Raw genomic sequence first — 19,977 nt, 5'->3', positions numbered from 1 at the left:
GGTGCTACAGAATTATTATGCATGTTATGGCTAACAGGAAATGGCATGCTTGGTGCAAATATGTTGTTCCAGTAAGGCATGCTAAATGGCATTTGAGGCATATTGTATGCAGCATAATATGGATTAGGTGCAAATGGCATATTAGCAAACTGTGCATTCATGTTCTGTGTAGGCATAGCATTAACAGGCATAGGAGGCATGGCATTCATGTTAGAGAATTGAGGCTAAACAGACATGGGAGTAGGCATGGCAGATTTGCAATTAACAGACAAATGATTTACACTACCACATTTGACACAGATTTTTCTAGGAGCATATTTGTCAGGTGTATAGTTGTTATGTTTGTTAATCCCTACTTTACCATTCCTATTGTTTTTCCTTTTAGTTTCTGTTTTTACCTCTATCTTCCCAAGTCTGTCACTCAACTGTTTGACAGTCATGTGACCAACATTAGCCTTCTTCCCTTTCTTGGCTTGACTTGACTCCCCTGAAATAAAGTTCTTGGAAACAGACCCATACTTTTCATTAAGCTTGGTTAATTTGGCTTTACTAATGGGTTTGTTCACAGCCGACGGATGAGGATTTTTATCATTCGACGGATAACACATTTTGTTATCCGACGGATAGTCCTCATCATCCGTCGAGTCTACATCTGTCAGCAATCCATCTACCAAAATAGGTTCTAGTTTCTCCTTATTCTTTTTCCAGGCTTCATCACAAAAGGACTCAATTCCTTGAACCTTGGTGATTTGAGCATGAACATCTCTGGATGTTTTCCATGCTTTAATCACCTCCTGTTCACGATCGAGCTGTTTTTTTAAAATTTCTTCCTTTTTCAAGGACTCAGTTAATTCCTCCTTAGCAATTCTACACTCAATTTTTAGTTTCTCAAACTCAACAAACTGAGACTCAAGCACATTATTCCTCTCACTCAAAAATAAGTTGTTTTCTTTGATTTTAACATTTTCTTTAGTGAGGGACTTAAGTGTAACACGCAAATGATACAATTCTGTAGACATGTCATTTATTGCATCATTATACTCAGCTTTAGATAAATGTGCAAGGTTTGTAGTAATTACCTGATTGCTTGAGGAACTTGTCTCTGTTTCATCAGACTTGGCCATAAGGGCTAGATTGACATAGTTGATCTCCTCATCTTCATCCAAACCATCAGCTGCCCAGTCATTCTCTTCTGTAATAAAAGCCCTTTCCTTCTGTTTGAGTAGATCAAAGTATTTTTTCTTATAATCCACAGACTCAAATCTCTTCTTACTAGAATCTGACTTTCTACACTCATTTGCAAAATGCCCTGCCAAGCCATATTTGAAACACTTGAATTTTGACTTATCCACCATGTTTCTATTTGGCTTGGCAGCTCCAAAGTTCTTCTTGAACTTGATCTTGGCAAATCTTCTTGAAAGGAATGCTAGGTGCTCATCAATGTCCTCCATGTCATTTTGACTCAAAGAATCTTCACTTTTTGCAGCTAGCCCTTTACCCTTGCTTTCACAGGCCTTTGAAGTTGATTCCACAGCTTCCATCTTCACTTCCTTCTCCTTTTCCAATTCAGCAACTAGTGCAATGGATCCTCATTTCTTCTTTCCTCTCTCCATTCTTTCATCCTGCTCTATTTTAAGCTCATAGGTCTTCAGAATGCCATACAGTCTCTCCAAAGTAAACTCTTTATAATCTTGTGAGTTTCTCAATGAGACTGTCATTGGTTTCCATTCCTTTGGAAGAGATCTGAGAAATTTCAGATTGGAGTCTTTAGTCTGATAGACTCTTCCATGCAATTTAAGAGCATTTAGTAGCTTTTGGAATCTACTAAAAATGTCAGTGAGTGACTCACTTTCTTCATTGTGAAAATGCTCATATTGCTGAATCGGGAGCTGCATTTTATTTTCTCTTACTTGCTCAGTACCATCACAGATTATCTGTATTGTGTCCCAAACTTCCTTGGCAGTCTTGCAGTTGATGATGTTATCAAACATATCTGCATCAACACCATTGAACAGAATGTTCATGGCCTTTTTATCTTTCCTGACTTGTTCAAGATCAGGATCATACCATTCATGCCTTGGCTTTGGAACTGATGGTTCATTTCCTGTTGCAGCTCTCATTGGAACATGAGGGCCTCTTTCTATGCAGTTCACATAGGCCTCATCTTGAGAAAGCATATGAAGATGCATCTTTACCTTCCAATGATGGTAATTATCTTTATCCAGAAAAGGAATCTTGATTCCAACATCTTTCTTGTTCATCTTGCTGAATTGTTTTGATCTTTAAACTCTTTGTAGATTAAGAGCTTGCTCTGATACCAATTGTTAGTCCCTTAACAATATAACAAGAATTACAGAAGGGGGGTTGAATGGAATTCTTTATCTTTTTCTTGAAATAAAAATGTTCAACTCGATTATAGATATATTTGTTTTGATTAGCACAATGCGGAATATAAACTTTAATGAATCAAAATAAGAGTAATTAAAAACAAGAGTCTTTAAAAACTTTCTGGTGGATTTAAACAATTCCACCAGAGATATATATTAATATATCGAGAGAACTCTGTGTGCAGAAATGCTCACAGCTGCTTTTACAAGATAGAACAACTAAGAACACGGGAAATGCTAAAGATAGAGCTTACAAAGATTTCTCTGTGTTTGTTTCTAAGCTCACTTAGTTTTCTTAGTTATTTTATTTGCTACTCTCTTGGTTTATATATATTACCAAGATTACAAAGTCAAAAGAACTGAATAAATATAAAATCTAACAGTCTTGATCTTTGCTGCTTTTCGTCCTCTATGACCCAGTTAATAGGCTTCCACAATGTTTGTATCCAATCTCCACGGCTGTGTGTCAGCTTTTACTGTTCAACTGATGTTTGAATCTTGATATTATCATCCGTCGACTTTCAGATCATCCGTCGATGACTTACTTGATCATCCGTCGACTGCTATTTTGAACATCCGTTGAAAGTCATTTGATCATCCGTCGAAGCTTTGTTAAGCATCCGTTGATAGCTATTTTGGTACTTGACTTCATTTCACTTATACAGAATTACAAGACATTGCTTATGTACAGTTAATCAACCTATTCTGCATATCTAGTTAAAGTCAACATGACTTATATGCTACTACAGATTCTATACAAAGGTGCATACAACACTGTGCTACAAACTTATCATTATATAAGCTACTCACTCGATGGATAATAAATTACTCATCCGTCGGTACTCAAACTGAGTTATCCGTCGGGACTATAATTCTTATCCGTCGAGTGCTACATTATTTCACTAAGTAAAATCTACTTAGATGTTTTATTTAGGTAATCATCAAGTGCACAACATATTCACAACACTATATGCTATTCACTATGTCACCTTCTACTTTTAATCAATTAAACTGACTATTCAAGTAGGTATGTAAGAAACTCTACCTTCCTCTGTAGTTTATGCAATTGTTGTTTCGTTAGTTTCCCTGGTCTAATTCTAAGCTCATCACTTTTTATCAATCGATCTGAGTTCATTTTATAAGTTAGTTTGTATATAAATTTAAGTTAAAAGTGGTTCAGCTTTGTACTATAGCCTAAACTCTCGTGAATATTAGCTTGGTTATTAGGTTTTGTGGAAATATAGTTTCCGCAGATTTTTATACTTCTAACATGGTTCATAATTGTTCTGATAATTATGTACCTTAGAAGCTGATTTGAAATGGGCATAAAATGTGAAAATAACTTGTAGTAGTGTTGTTAGTACACCTGAGAATTTGTGCCATGGCCAAGGATATATAAACAACTTTATTGATGTAAATTGGAACCCGGAGCCTCTGAAAATCTGTTTTTCAACCGCGCTGTGCTGTTTTGAAGTCATATTTTGAAAGGGTTAATAACTTAGTTGTCCGGCAAAGAATATGAATTATTTGTCCAGCTCCAAAATAAAAGTCTGCCAAATTTGGAAATTTTTATTGTTGATATGAAAGAGTTAGAACCTAAATAGTGATAGAGGGTTCTGCAGTCCAAGAATTTTCAGATTTCATAGTCAATGTTGCATCAGTATTTTGGAGACCTTAAATTCAAAACTAGAGGACAGGCAAAGAGTTAAGTTTTTAGAATTTTGTCTGTAAAATGTTCCTGTAGGATATGGTTACCCCTGGATATGTACAATTTGAGATACAAATAATTTGGTGTAGCTGATTCAAGCTGTTCTAAATCTGCAGCATGTTGTACTTCAAAATTTTACAAAAAATATTGTATGCCGTATTGTACAATGATTTTAGGATATGTAGGAGTCCTGAATGTCTTGTATACTGAAGAGAAAGAGTTACGCAAGTGGAATCAACTCAGCGAGAGTTAAAGTTCTCGGAGTGAGGGATGTTGGAACTTCCAGAATTTTAGAAACATAAATGTTTTTGTTTGGTTGAGTTGGTTGAGTAACTTGGATTATTTATATGGATTTAAATATTGAACTTTAGTACGAATAAACTACCATATGTATAGAATCTACGAACAAATTTTAGGATTAAAAGAAAGCTGAGTGAATGATTAAATATTTACAAAACAAGGTTGATCAATAAACTTGAAGCACGTATGTCTATGTAAGTTAGACTAATTGACGGATAGCTTTTGATTATAATTCTTTTGATTGATATAGTAACTTGCATATTAAATCATCATTAGGTTCCTGAATATATATACATTATCAGTTATCTTGTGTACCAGATGTTTATGGACTTACTGTAATACATTTTTTGGATCTAGGATTAACGTGAAAATCAAAACATGGTAATAAGACAAGATAAGTTGCTGCTTGAAGTGAGTATAGATATAGATATTAATTTATATGCGAGTACAAATTGGATATTTGCTCCATAAGAGTATTTTGACATTTATATTATAAATGATATGGCTTTTGAGTGAGTACTTGGATTTACTTTGTCATTCATGATTACAAAGTGATTATCTTTGAACACGTGCAAAAGTTTACTTGGATAAACAATGATGATTATATAGTTAATCTATTTTGTGTTGATTGTGTATTGACTACGTCTACGTGATTTGATACATGGATATGTATAACATTTTATATGTGAGAAGTATTCACATAAAATTAAATAAAGAGGAGTTATAACCGAGAATAAAACGTAAATACTTTTGAGATGATTTTAGGTGCTAGATGTTTGCTACGTATCAAGTTTGGGATTCTGGGCATAGGTTTAAGATACAGGTCGACCAATGCTCTAGACTCCCTACTCAATCTATGCCCTTATAAATATAGATAATTGAGACTTCCAGAGTTTTTTTGTAATATTCAGAATATCATATAAATTAACTTGAATAATATTGTACATGTAACTCCTAAGTAGAATATGGATTTCGGTTACCCATAACATGTAAGTTTAATATAAATGTGTTATAAGGTTTCTAAAGATTATTTAATTATACTGTGGTTTTATCAAATGAATGATATAACAAATATAGTTTAATGCAAGGGTGTCACACGGTGTAGAGTATATAAGCCACATATATTAACATTCAGCGTTATCTTGCTGCTCAATTATAAAGGATATAGAAACAGGAGAGTAAGTATGGGTGGGTGAGAGTTCGATATATAACGAGTGACCAATAATTGTTGAGACATTTTCTTCCCTCTTAAATTTGTGAGGCGGTTTAAACCTTGGGAAATATGTTATTACCCCGCTCATCATAAATTACATTATCTGAACGCTTACAATCCTATTTTTGCCATTGGATTGTAGCCCTAGCTGAAATTGGGGGTTTTTCGAAGATGATCCAGGGCTCCAGGTGTACAATACCGAGTTTTTATCAAACCAAAGAAGAATTTTGTGTATAATTATATTCTTTAATCAGGGTTCTTCTTCAATCATCATGCTTTGGAGATAAAAAAAACTAGCAGCTGGCCATACTATGGGGCCGTCACCCGACCGTTCTTAGCTGAGCATCTCAATTCTGCTCCTGTCTCAGGTAATTGTATGATTTATGCTTCATATTCCTATTTGGATGCACTAATGTATGGTTACCTGTAAATGCTTATTATAGTGGTACAGGATTCAGATAATACTCAATGAAAATAACAAATGATATGTTCTGGTAAAAAAAACTCCATGAAATGACAACAGAATACCAAGTTGAATCAGTATACTATCTCCAAAAGTACAACTAAGCCTCATTTTAAAACAACCTCCAAGATCATCAAATTAGGTACTTAATAAAAATATTATGTGATGCATTTAAAATCAAAATGTTACATTATATTTTGAACGATCTATTTAAATTATTGTTAGTAATACATGTATTATTTTCTAAAAGGTATATGTCAGCTTCCCAGAAGTTACAAAGCATAATAAGCTTACGTTCTTTTTCATTATTTGTAAATAAAAATTAAATGGACCTTTATTATACAAAAAAAATGTAAAATTAGCTGTCATTTGTTGGTACTTATCATCCAATTGTTAAATAATCTGTAACATAAAGATTATTTTGAGCACTAACTTTTAAAAAAATAATGGTTCGGATATGATTAAGTTAAAGCAATGCACATTTATGTGCTTGATATATTTTCCTTAAATAGGTATCCAAAATGACATTGAAGCTACTGCTGGTAATAAAAATTCTCTAGCATGTCAGCAATGTGAAGCTTCTCTTTTCGCATATATCTTATGTGTTTAGGTTGTAATTATTTTTCCTGGGTATAAAAAACTACAAAATTTGCATATCGCCTCAAATATCTAATATCCCATTATAACTTATTCTGTGATCACAAAGAGTTTATGCCCATACATGATACATGTCTGCAGGACATCACTCCATACCGTGAGATTGCTAATGCTTATACACAAGGAATCTGGGGTAGTGCAGTGAAAATATTTCTATAGTAGTATGCATAGGTCATATCTTCATAATATCATATGACCAATTTGTACTTCTGCTTTGATCAATAAGAGCTGTTGTCCATAATTGTTATCTTCAACTTATACACATTGCTTGGAAACTGATGCAATTTTAAAGTTATATATTGATTTTGAATTCCTTTTCCTGATTTTAATAGATTTTAATAATAACTTGGTAAATGGCCAATTTTCTACCTCACAAATTTAATCAAATTTAGGCACGCACTTCAAACTCTATTATTATGGCCATTTAAATGGTTTAAGAGCCAGTAAATAATGAAAAATTACAAATCTATCTAAAACCTTACACAAGACTTAGTTTGACGTAACCAATGAATTTTGCAACAGAAAAATAGTAGAGTTTTTGTGGTATCCGTATCCTTATCCATGTTGGCTATAATGTTCGGTACTTGCCAGCTCAGAAAATATTTAGAAATCCGTGTGCTAACACATAAAAACTGCTTATAAATATTATAGTTAGTTTTTCTCTCTCTTTACTATTTTTCTGCATTACTTGCACGTTTTAAATTCTGTGAGAGATGATGTTTTATAGGTCATTTGAGCAACGTGACCATCTCAAGACTTTTAATATATGCGTGTTTATTCAATTAAAGCCACTCTGATTGTTATTTATTACTCCCTCATTCCACTAAGAAGTGGTGGTATAAAAATTTTAAAATTCAAACCAATTCAAGTTTGACAGTAAATTTTACATTATTCATTTATTGTTTTAGAAATCTAAAAGTTGAACGTTTAATTATATTTTCTAATGAAATTTTTTCATAATTTTTTAAGAATATGTATTTACTATTGGTCAAAGTTGAGTTAGTCTGTTTTTAAACTTTTACAAAATGTCGGTATTTATGAAACAAATGGAGTATTTATTTTAGATTTGCATTACATAATAATAGCCTACAGGATACATACACAGTATACTAAGAGGAATGGTAAAAGATCCATTGTAGTCTGAAACATAAACATGATGATCCACCAAATGTTCGTTATACTTGTTATAAACTTATAGTAGATACTGTGGCACATCCACTTTTATGCAAGCTTAGAACAAGACCAACCATTAGTGGTTTAGTGTTTTACATAAAATTTGCATCTACAAGCCCATGCCGCCCCGTACAAAACGGCTTCTTCACTTTTGGGTTATTCATGCGAACTTTGACATAAGACAAAGACTATATCCAAATCAGATAAGTACGTCCATATAAACTAAAATGTATAGCCCCACATATATATTAGGTTTGTCTTATCTAGATGCAGCTAAACCAGGTCACAAACCCACTCTACCGGCGACTACAAATCTATAACTGACTTTGTAGTTTGTACTATATTATACGAATTCATATAGTTACATAATTTGAACAAGAGTCTGCTAGAATGGATATTCAAGAGGTTCGTGTATGGAATTATAAATGCAAACTTGATTAAATTCCAGGAAAAGGCTTACAATCGAGATTCACCATTGTGCTAACAAAGATAAGCTCCTCGAGGGTCCACTCGATGTTCAATGCATTCTCTTACAACAAAGATTTCGTGAATCAAACCACACAGATTTACCAATGGTGTCGTTGTCACATGTTGCACATGTATCCTGCTAAGGTATTTCACTCGAGTCGAGAGCTGAATTATTTTTCTTAGCTAATAGTTATACCGTAATAACTGGATTATACGGGTAAGTATATCTGTGACATATACTCATATATATATTTGTATGGATAATATTATGAATACATTTATTTTTTAATTTATCCTCATATAAAACATACTACAAAGGCAGTGAAGCTAAACTTGCATATTGATGAAAAACAGGAAGAAGTCAGTATACACTTTTTATAAACATTATATGTAGTCACACTAACATCGTGCAACAACAAAGTTAAATGTGAAATAATTGGGACATATTTAACATACACTTGATATCTGAATTCTGAGGTAACTTATCTCAAAATATTCTCAATCATGAATTGTTCACATCGATAACCAAGAAAATACATATCAAAATAGGCACAAATCTTAAGCAAAATTGGCAAAAATTATCAACATCGCAAATAATACAACATCCCAGAAGTTTATAAGTTAAATTAGAAAATGACCCGTGCCTTGCACGGGTTCTCATACTAGTATATATGTATTGGTTGAGTTTTGAGACTTAAGTTTTGTCAGTATTGTGGTTAAATACATTGTCTAATATCACCAAAGATCAGTAAAAATCTAAATATTTATTGTTAAAATGTGTTTAATATATTAATTATAAAACAAGAAAAGATGTGAATAAGGGGATATAACAACATAAATTTAATCAAAACCGATGTTATTGAACATCTATAACAATGGTTACCTACTGGAACCGATGTTAAACTGTATTTTTCATACCGGTTACATATAAATTACCGATTTCTGAAATTTCTGAAATTTATAAAAATATGATAAGACATCAGAAATCTTCCCAAAGCGTTGTGTAATACCGATTTAGACATCGTGTAAAAATTGGTGTCTATGTAAAATTACCGTGAACATCAGTCGCGAAAATATCAGTCTTTTTTTACATAGACATCGATTTGTATCCGATGTCTAAGATCTTTTTTCTAGTAGTGGTAATCAACTCAATGTTATTGTAAAGAATGACATGTCATTATTTTATGGGTACCTTAGAGTTAATGATTTCATGAATTGGTATATTAATATCGATAAATTCTTTAATGTTATGGGTGTTACTGAGAGTAAACAAGTGAAAATGGTTGCTATTAGGTTAAAGAATATTACTACACTTTGGTGGGATAAACTGATTATGCAGCGGACAAGGGAAAAAAAAAACCGATCAGAATACGGCGACAGATGAAACGATTGGCGTTAAGGAGATTTTTACCGAAGAATTATGATTACAAGATATATATGAAGTGGGAGGAAGATGATGATGTAATTTAATAATATGAACCTGATAATGCTTACGATATGTTCGATGAATGTCATCAACCAAAAATGGGTGGTTTGTTGGGTGAGCAAAAAAAATAGATCGACCATGCAACTGTTAAAAAATGTTTAAAAGATTTTGAAGGTGTAAAATTAGTTAGAGATGAGTGTGAAATAATGTATCTACGGATTCGGTAAGAGTGGATGCGGTCAACAAAGAAGACAAAGATATGGATGTAAGAAAACACACAACAAAGAAAATATTGAGAATGCCTTTAAAGATGAGAACAATGATGATGATGAACATCATATTAAAAGCGTGCAAAATTTATCATTGAATATTTATTAATTGGTGGATGGTTCATACCATAAGAATTCAAATATTATGCATGGTGAGTTCCCACACTTTTGAGATTGTGGTAGATTGTCAATATAACGATAACTTTATTTTGAAATATATGATTGACGAAATCAAGTTAACTCCACAAATTCACGTAACACCATATAACATTGTTGACTGAAATAACCCATTGGTTGTCATTACCGTAAGTAAAAATTACGTGATAGACTTTGCAAGTTTGAAGTACAAAGATATTTATATTTTTTTATAATTTTGATATGGATTTATGTGAGTTGGTATTGGGTAGACCATATCAGTTTTATTTTAATTGGTGTCACAAAATATGAGGTGAGATAATTGATTCTAAAAATAATAAAAGAAATATATTTTGTATCCATTTGAGGATAGAAGCGTTTTAAAATCATCGTATGGATGCATATTATCTCTTGGTACAACACATGAGTTTTGTGATGTCGATTCCAAATTTATACTCACAAAGGTTTATCATGGTTGGTTCGAACTGGTTTTAGTGATATCTTTATTCTTAAAAGTTATTTTGGAGCATGATGTGAAGTACAAAGTTCTAACAAGACCTTTCTCTTCAAAAGTAACATCACGGCGAGATAAACAACAAATTGACACAATTATTATTCTAGATGAGAACTCGAGGTCGAATTCTTTTGAAGTGGAGGAGCATGATGTTGGAGGATTTCAGTGTTAATCAATGGTGTGATGAATGCGAGAAAAACAAACGTATGATCACAATGAGGACTGCATGATCACGATATTGAGAATATATGATGGCATGCTCACACCACTGGATTGCATGAACATGCTAAAACTGAAAAATACAACATTGACCTTTGAGGACCAAGAAGAGAGATATCGCGTGTTCATGTTTCGGGCGGCATGATCACGCTACTTTTTAGTATTATTTATTTTTAATTTGGATTTTTTTATTTTAAGATTTTATATCCCCATATAAACAGTCTTATAATGTAACATCTTAAAAAATTCTTTTATTGAAATTGAAGTACTAGCGAACTTCCTCTTATCTTTATTGTAGATTCAAGAAAACTTTGTGAATTCAAGCTTTGCCTTGTGAATTCAAGGTATTGAAATATTTCTCGAATAAGAGTACTTTCGAGGATTGGCGCTTGCTTTAGATACGCTTCCGTGTTGCGTGAAATTATTATAAAAAGGAGGGTGTAAAGTGTAAATGGGTTGTCGAAACCAATTCTGGATCCGAGCCGAGTTCATGTATTATCTATTTTACTCGCAATATTTTATGGCATTGAAATATTTTGTTAAAGGGCATATAAGTTTTGCTTGCAAGTAACCGTTGGCAAGTTGATGGAAAACAAATATACTAATTTCTAGTATTGATTGTTGGATCCAAATACTCCACATTTTCAAGGTCGTGATCCTAAAGGTCATTTTCATACGACCTATTTGGTTTCATATTTCATCATTATCGACAAATGTAATGTCAGTAAGGTCAAAGGTATGTTTCTAATACAACAGTATCAAAGATCATTTCTATTTCTATCACATGGTTCTCAAAACTGAAATGACATTATACCGTTAACATCCGTTTCCCTGTTAAGCCTGGTTATTCAATTGCTTCTAGTCATGTAAACAACTCTAATTCGAGTCCAACTTCTCCTTCTTCTTCTTTGCCAATCAAGTCTTATTGGAAGAGAATTTGATTCATTCAAGCGCCTAAAATTTAAGATATTTGATATGAAAAATGTGCCAATATGCTTTAACTATAAATGATTTTAGAAGAAAGTGTTCCCTCCCTCCCATATGTCCAATTTTTCCATTTTCCAAAGGAAATCACAGTGCATATGATTTTCGAGCGCCCATAGACGCACCCTGTACTGTTTTTCAGCTATTTGGCTCTTACTCCGCCGTTACTCCACCACTTCATACTTCTCATACAATGGTTATTCATGTTGTTATCGTTGATAAAATTGAAAAAAATAAAAATTACAGTTTCTATCAAGTTTTGCATCGTCAACTGGTCAATTTGAAAAGCGAGGAATAGGTTTATATTTGAACATTAGGTGGTTTGTCCCCTTCCAGTTGTTCGTTTTTCCTCTCCCGTTCAAATTGATTTTTTTTTCTTTTTGTATTTATTGAAAAACCTGATCCATATTATTATTTCACCTTTATAATCAATTATCAGATTACCCCCGTTAAAAGTGTAGTTTAATTGTGATGGAGATTTTAATCAAGATTTTAGAACTATCAATTTAGTTCATTGTGAATGACATTCTTCAAGTGGCAATTTGTAAAATCGACATTGTACCTTTATTTAATCATATTACTCTCTCCTCGTGTTGCACAATTTTAGTTGAGAATATTAAAGCGATTATATATACGTTAAATGATTATATTTCCCGTTCATATGTCTGGTTCATGTAATAAAATATCTCATTAGATTACAAATAAGATAAATAAGTTTAATAAAATCCGTCTTAATTCGAATTTAACATATATTGAAAAAGATTAGATGAATTCACCGTTAATTTGATCACTTATTTTATTTGCGACCGAATTTTTACATTTGACTTTAATTTAAATTATTTGGACAAAATTAGGTTTAATAAATACACATTATAGTTTTAATAATTTAACTTATTCAATGGATATAATCAATCTATTTGAACTCATAAACTGCTTTAAACATAATGAACAATTATCAAAACTATTTTTTTTATATTTTCTTACGATTTTACTATTTTTTAAAAATAATTATAAAATATAGTTTGCAATCAAAACCAACCACATTTGCAACTCTTTTTTTAATTTATTGAAAAAGGACAAAAACTTTTTTTAATTGTATTCGCGATTGCATCGGTTAAAAAAGCGTTTTTTTATAAAAAAATTAAAAAATCATATTTTTTAAAATAAAAACTTAAAAAAATATCGCATTTTTCCAAAAATAAGAAAACGTGTTTTTCAAAAAAACTAAAAAATAATTATGGTAGTCCTAGTTTACTTTTCTTTTTGCCCTTTTCCTTTTTGGTTAATTTTTAAATAAAAAAAATGCTTTAATTAAGAAAAAGAAAAGAAAAACAGGAGTCAGAAGCGTTAGGGGAAGTTTGGATAGTGCGGCGAGGCGACTGGAGGGAGACGAGCGAGCGAGAGCGAGCGAGAGAGAGCCGAGAGAGAGAGAGAGGGAGAGAGATAAGAGAAACCCTACCCGAGGTCAGTTGAGCGTGTTTTATCTATTTACATCTATTCCTTTCTTTACTCTTCTCTTTATTTAACCCAATTAAATGACGGTAACAACTTCGACGCCGATGATTGTTGTGTGTGAGAAACAAGTGTGTGTGTTGTGTGCAGGCCTGTATAACAATAATTTCTTTCTAAACGAGAGAGATTTAATTATAGAGCTATTTAATTATTTGAGTGTATCGCGATTGGATTGCTACCTTGTTCAATCATGTCTGACCGAAAGCTTGTTGTGAGTGTTTCTACTGTTGTTTGTTTTGTTCTGTTTTTAATTACTCAATTCACGATGATTTATTGATGTTTGTGTTGTGTGTATGTTTTTAGGTTTTAGGTATTCCGTATAATATTGATACGGATGGATTGAGGGATCATATGGCCAGATTTGGGGATTTGGATGACTGTGTCGTTATGAAGGTCTTTTCCCCCAACTCCGCAATTTTTTGTCATATATATTAAAGTTTATATGAAATTGATACGTTTCTTTTGTTCCTTTGTGATTTCCGGCATTTATATTTGTAACCTCTTTTGTTGTCGCATTTTCTTATACCGTGACATAAAGATACGTTATTTACTCATTTTTTGATTTTTGGCTTTATGTGCGTTAGCTTGGTACATAAAAGGAAAAAACTGCTTCGGTTTGCTTCCTTCGTATTCTATTTTTGGTTTTTTAATAATGGTGTGCAGTATGCCTATTCAATAAGTCGGAGAAGGATTGTTGAATTATGAAATGGTTCCACAATGTTATGATTTATGACTTATGGAATTATGCTTAATTTTCTTTTCGAAGGTTTTTGCCTAATTCTTTGTGAAAGTTTAAATCTTTGAACCCCCTAGGCCCTAGTCCATGTTTGCTTCACGAAATTAAGCGATGGGTCATACTTTATTCCGTTATTTAATCTCATGTTTGTTTTCAATATGGCAATGGGATTATAGTTCAGGCATTGGTAAGAATAAACCACGAACTAGAGGGACAACAAAATGAATAGAAGGAAAAGATTAAATAATACCTGGTCTATTATGGCAGGGTATCTATAGTTTGAGAAACGCGCCCTTGCATTCTTAACATGACTTAAACCTCTTTGTTGAAGGAAAAATATAAGTTTTTCAAACAAATTAGCCCTTTAAGTAATCACATGCTTAAGAAACACATGATTGGACAATTTAAAGGACAGATATTCCGCTGATTTTTGATCATAGTGATGGGAATATAGTGTAAGGACTATCATCCCTCTTGACACGGTGATAGGGAACAGAAGTGAAGTATACATATAAAAAATCTTACATGTGGGACTGGTAGTTCATATGATATTGGTTATTAATAATAAGCCCAAGTGTTAACGGGCCTAGCCTATCATGTTATTTTTTCAGGTTTTCTAGGTGCTATTTTAGAATTGTTACTCCCGCATATTTACTAGACTTGATTATTGATATTTTTTTAAATATTGGATTGGGTCTTTTCATGGATTATGATTTCTATCTATTCTTCTTTCTGCGATTTGGCAAACCCTCGGGGTGGTAGGTGTTTTGCAGGTAATCCACTTAAGTTGCACCTTTTTTTTGTATTTGTCAGATATATCATTGTTTCGATGAGTTGTCCTGCATCCAATGGTGTCAGAGTCAGGTCCTTGATTAAAACAAATGTTTATAATATAGTTTATATTTATTTGGTGTAGACTAATATACTATATTTATCTATATGTTTTCTTGTGGGGCTAGTAGTTTATAGGAAAAAAGTTATTATCAGTAAGCCCGAGTGTTAATGAGTCTTAGACCATGAGGTTATTTTCTTAGGTATCTATGCCCTATATAAAGATTGTAATTTCCACATATTAATTAGACTTGATTAATGAGATATGTTCTAAAATTGAATTGGATCTCTTTTATGGGTTGCGATCCATTATAATCCTTATATGGCAGTTGGAAAGCCATAGGGTAGTGGGTGTTCTGCGGTTCATCCAACCCTATTGCGGCCAGGAAAACCCGTAGGGTAGTGGGTGTTCTGCGGTTCATCCACCCAAATCATTATTTTTGTGTTTTTATTACGTCATTTTTGACATTTTTACCTGGGTCACTTATCCTCTTTGAATGTAAAAATTCCCGGTTCTATTTTCTCTTCATTATGTTTAATTGGAAATTGTAAAAACTATCCCTCATGTTTCCGACTATCGGTGGGAATAATAGCATTCTATGATTAAGGCATCTTACACTTTCTAAAGCTTTCCCGATACAAATTAATATTGTTAATATTCTGTCTCTTACTGGTCAAACTTATCCTAGTATTCTGGTGATATATTTGAAGTTGGGCCGCATGATGCGTGATTAAATTTTAAAACCTCTCTCGTCTTCTTTTGAAAATATTATCTACGTGTGAAACTGCGACTTTATATATGCATTGGCTGTTGCTTATTTAGTAAAAGAATACTAGTAAGTTCTTACAGTGCATACATGTTTTTATTATTTAGGAGCGGTCTACTGGTCGGTCTCGTGGTTTTGGATATGTAACATTTACAAGTGTAGATGATGCAAAGGTGAGTCCATTTACATTTCAGTTTTTTAAATATGTTTTGTTCTTATTTAATATTGCTTCAAGTCTCTTTCAACTTCTGTTTTCTATTAAAAATTTGACACTATAAATACAGTTATGTAATATCTTATTTACATGCTACTGTGTATCCTAATTTATAATGTTATTTGTTGATGCAGAATGCATTGTCTAGTGAGCACTCATTAGGCGATAGAGTCCTGGAAGTGAAAGTTGCTACTCCAAAGGTTGTTCTCAGTGCTCTTTAATTAGTTAAATGTACTACTTAATATTTAACGTACAGTCCTTTTACTTCTTTTTTGCAGCACCCATCTTGATCTACAGAAATTTTGTAGTTATTATGCTTAAGATTGTACTTGAATTTGAAGCTAATGAATATAACTTATATATGCAGGAGGTGATGCGAGCACCATCCAAGAAAGTCAGTAGGATATTTGTAGCTCGGGTCCTCCCATCTGTTACAGAAGCTGAATTCAGGAGGTACTCATTACCTGCAATATTTAGTATCCAAATATCTTCAAAATTATTTATTTGTTATATTAGACATGTCTAATTTCGCCTGCTACAAAGCTTGCTGAACATTTGTCATTCTCTCTTTTATGTTGCAGTTACTTTGAGAAATATGGCGAGATAACAGATCTATATATGCCAAAGGTTCCTCTCTGCTTTGACAGATAAAACTGATTTCATTCAGATTCAGATACTTTAAAAATCTGTTTTACCTATGTGTGAATTGTGATATTAATTTTTACCACTAATACTTCTGTAGGATCCTAGATCCAAAGGGCACCGAGGAATTGGGTTTATCACCTTCGCCAACCCAGGTAAATAAATTGATTTTCATTTTTACCTGTGAGACATCACTGTCTCATATGAGGCAAATGGTATACTGCTGGAGCAGTAGTCGTTTTTTCAGCTGTTCTTTTGCTTTTGCACATATGAGGTTGCAGTCACGCCTAAGTGATGAAGAAATTCTGTAGTATGCTTGATAAAGAGGAAATTTGTATATGTCAAATTCAAGTTCTGCAAAATATTTTGAAAATATATAATATGAAACTATTTCATATACTATCATGAGTATCATCTACAGGTTAATGAAATTTGAAGCTATAAATCAAATGTCATAAATTGGAAGTCTAAATTTGGTCATTTTGATTGAAAATTGGTCCACAAGGACATATCTATAGCAACAAAAAAAGGAAATATATTTTGTGTGATGTTGCACATGTACTACAGGGTACAGATATATTTTTTATGGTTTGGTACGTGTTACCATGTGGACATATGTCCGTTTGAACTGTTTCTTGCAGTGTTTTGGTTATTTAAAATTTTTGGCATCTTTTAAAAGAACCTTTCTAGAACAACCTATCACTTTTTCATCACAGAATCAGTGGATGATCTGATAGCTGAGAGTCATGAATTAGGAGGTTCTGCTGTAGTTGTGGACCGAGCGACTCCCAAGGCAAGTCAAACTGTCATTCTCCATCATAATTGCGAAGCATTTAAATCTTTTTTCATAGCAGAGGCTATTTTTTATTTTTTAATTATTTATTAAACTTAGTTAAAATAGTGCAGGACTTCGCTCTCAACTGCCAATATGGACAAAAACATCTGTTTATTTGTTACATATTATTGTTTTGGCAAATAGTTGATTGTACAATATTACATTGATACCTTTGTTTTGTAAATATAACTTGCATTGCTCAAGTAAACATTTGATACTTCGTCTCAGGAGGAAGACTTTCGACCAGTTAGTCGAATGCCGCTGGACCGCCAAATAGGTGGTTATGGTGCCTATGATTCCTATATCGGTGCAGCAACTAGATATGCAGATCTAGGTGCACCAACTAGATATGACTATTCTGGTTCTATGTATGGAAGTAAGTTCCCCTAATAATCACTGCAAGTTGTATAATAATTGAATATTATTATGTGCACAGTTTTATGTAATATATTGGTTTAGGGGGACAACCTGGTCGTGGAATAAGCAAAAAAATATTTGTCGGCCGGCTTCCTCAAGAGGCAAGTGTTGAAGATCTTCGCCAGCATTTCGGTGAATTTGGCCGTATTGTAGATGTTTATATTCCAAAGGTATATGTGCTCTACGAAATGGAAAATGACTTCTGCATACACCAACAAGAATGATATTATGTTTTTCTGACGATTCTTATCTAATTTCTGTTTCATACATGATCTAGGATCCAAAGAGAACTGGTCACAGGGGTTTTGGTTTTGTGACCTTTGCTGATGAGGGAGTTGCTGATCTTGTGTCTCGAAGGCCGCATGAGATCTGTGGGCAGCAGGTACGGAGTGAAGTTTTTTGACTGTTTTGTTGTCTTATCTATAGTTATGATGACGTGATAAATTAACGATTGAGCCTTGAACTATATTTTTGTATGCAACAAATTCCGTAGTAGGATGCTGAATATCTACTCATCGCGCCCCACACTTGAAACCGAAAGAATTTGTATATGTTGATACTCACATGTTTCAAGTAAACCTAATGGCACTAGCACTAGTGTTGCTGTGACACCGTCACACATTCTCTTCATTTAAAATTTCAACTTGAGAACACCAACATAAATTTTCCAACTTGATAGAACTGGAAATTCATTGATGAAAAGAGAGCCAGAGAAGTATTCGAAATCCTAATTTTTCATGTAAACTTATTTGGTCTGCACCATAGGTTGCAATTGATTCAGCTACACCTGTTGATGATGCCGGTCGCAGTGGAAATCACATGATGGATGAACCTGAACCCTTTGCAGATTATGCTGGTCCGGCGCGGACCTACGGTAGGATGTATGGAAGTCTGGATTTTAATGATGTGAGTACAATGTTGTATTTTTCATATTCGCTTTCTCGATAAATATTTCTGACTATCTTCCGCACCTCTCCATTGCACCCTTCTGGATTTCTAACTAGAGTTGCAGTTCATTTTGAAAATGCAATCCTAAACAGATGCAGCCTTGTCTATGATAGCAGACGTGAGACTGTAATGCACACTGAATTGCTGATTCATTAGTTTTCTTTTTTTGCAGTGGGGTGGTTATGGGATCGGTGAGGGAAGACCAGGTGGTTATGGTCCTTATGGAATCGGCGGGGGAAGGCCTGGTGGTTATGGTATTGGCGGAGGAAGGCCGGGTGCTTATGGTATGGGCGGGGGAAGGCCGGGTGGTTATGGTCTCGGCGGGGGAAGACAAGATGGTTATGGTATCGGTGGGGCAAGACCACCACGAGCGGATGCGAGGTATAGGCCTTACTAGAATTTAAATTTGAGGTCAAGTGATTAGGCCAAGTAGAGTTCTCTTAGTGACAGGCTGACAGCTGAATGCGTTCGCTGTACCTCGGTCCTTCCCTACCAAAACAATTAAATATTGGATAATTTTTTTTAATGTTAAAATTATTGAAACTTTTTCTTTTTAAAAAAAGAAAAAAATACTTGTAAACAAATTTTGTTTGTGTTTGGATGTGTTAACATTTGCTATTTTCTTTTCTACATGGAGGAAAGTTATTTCAAGTAATTTAGAAATCATGCAACTTGCTCATGAACTTGAGATTTGAGATTATTAGTCATTTGATTTATGTATTGGAAGTCATTGAATCGAAAGCAATGGTATAACTGTTGAGCATCCTTCTGCAATTTCAACCCAAAGATGCGTAATGAGTTGCGAGGTGTGCTCTTTAATTTTTAGGTGATTAAACTTGAGGAATTAGAAACTATCTAATATTAAAGATGGTCTATAATTAGTGTTTTCTTTTTCTCAAATTACTTGTTAATGTCATAACTAGTATCATCCTTGGTTAACCATTTTCAACATGTACAATATAATATTGCAATTCTATGGTGACATGGTTTTACTATCTAACCATAGCCAATATCACCCTTATTGCACCATAGTATCACCTTTCGCCATTTTTCAACATGTGCAAAGTAGTGTTACAATTTATGGGTTACATACACGGGTTTATAAACTATTTAAGTCCAGATGAAGATGTGCCTACATGTTCTTGATTTATATCTATTG

General features: G+C 33.3%; 1 protein-coding gene across 1 annotated transcript; it reads left to right on the top strand.

The window, feature by feature from the left end:
* The first annotated feature begins 13,241 nt into the window (after nucleotides 1-13,241).
* Nucleotides 13,242-19,448, top strand: LOC141662056 (heterogeneous nuclear ribonucleoprotein 1-like). The gene is made up of 14 exons (XM_074469109.1): nucleotides 13,242-13,380; nucleotides 13,519-13,639; nucleotides 13,732-13,821; nucleotides 15,870-15,935; nucleotides 16,111-16,176; nucleotides 16,344-16,429; nucleotides 16,558-16,603; nucleotides 16,719-16,773; nucleotides 17,335-17,411; nucleotides 17,682-17,829; nucleotides 17,913-18,040; nucleotides 18,148-18,252; nucleotides 18,636-18,776; nucleotides 18,991-19,448. Exons 2-14 carry the CDS (start codon nucleotides 13,619-13,621, stop codon nucleotides 19,213-19,215), a joined length of 1,254 nt encoding a protein of 417 aa, XP_074325210.1. The 5' UTR covers nucleotides 13,242-13,380; nucleotides 13,519-13,618; the 3' UTR covers nucleotides 19,216-19,448.
* Nucleotides 19,449-19,977: the final 529 nt, after the last annotated feature.

Source organism: Apium graveolens, chromosome 5 (genome assembly GCF_009905375.1).
Source record: "Apium graveolens cultivar Ventura chromosome 5, ASM990537v1, whole genome shotgun sequence".
Lineage (NCBI taxonomy): Eukaryota > Viridiplantae > Streptophyta > Magnoliopsida > Apiales > Apiaceae > Apium > Apium graveolens.
This window is presented reverse-complemented; position numbering and strand designations above follow the sequence as displayed.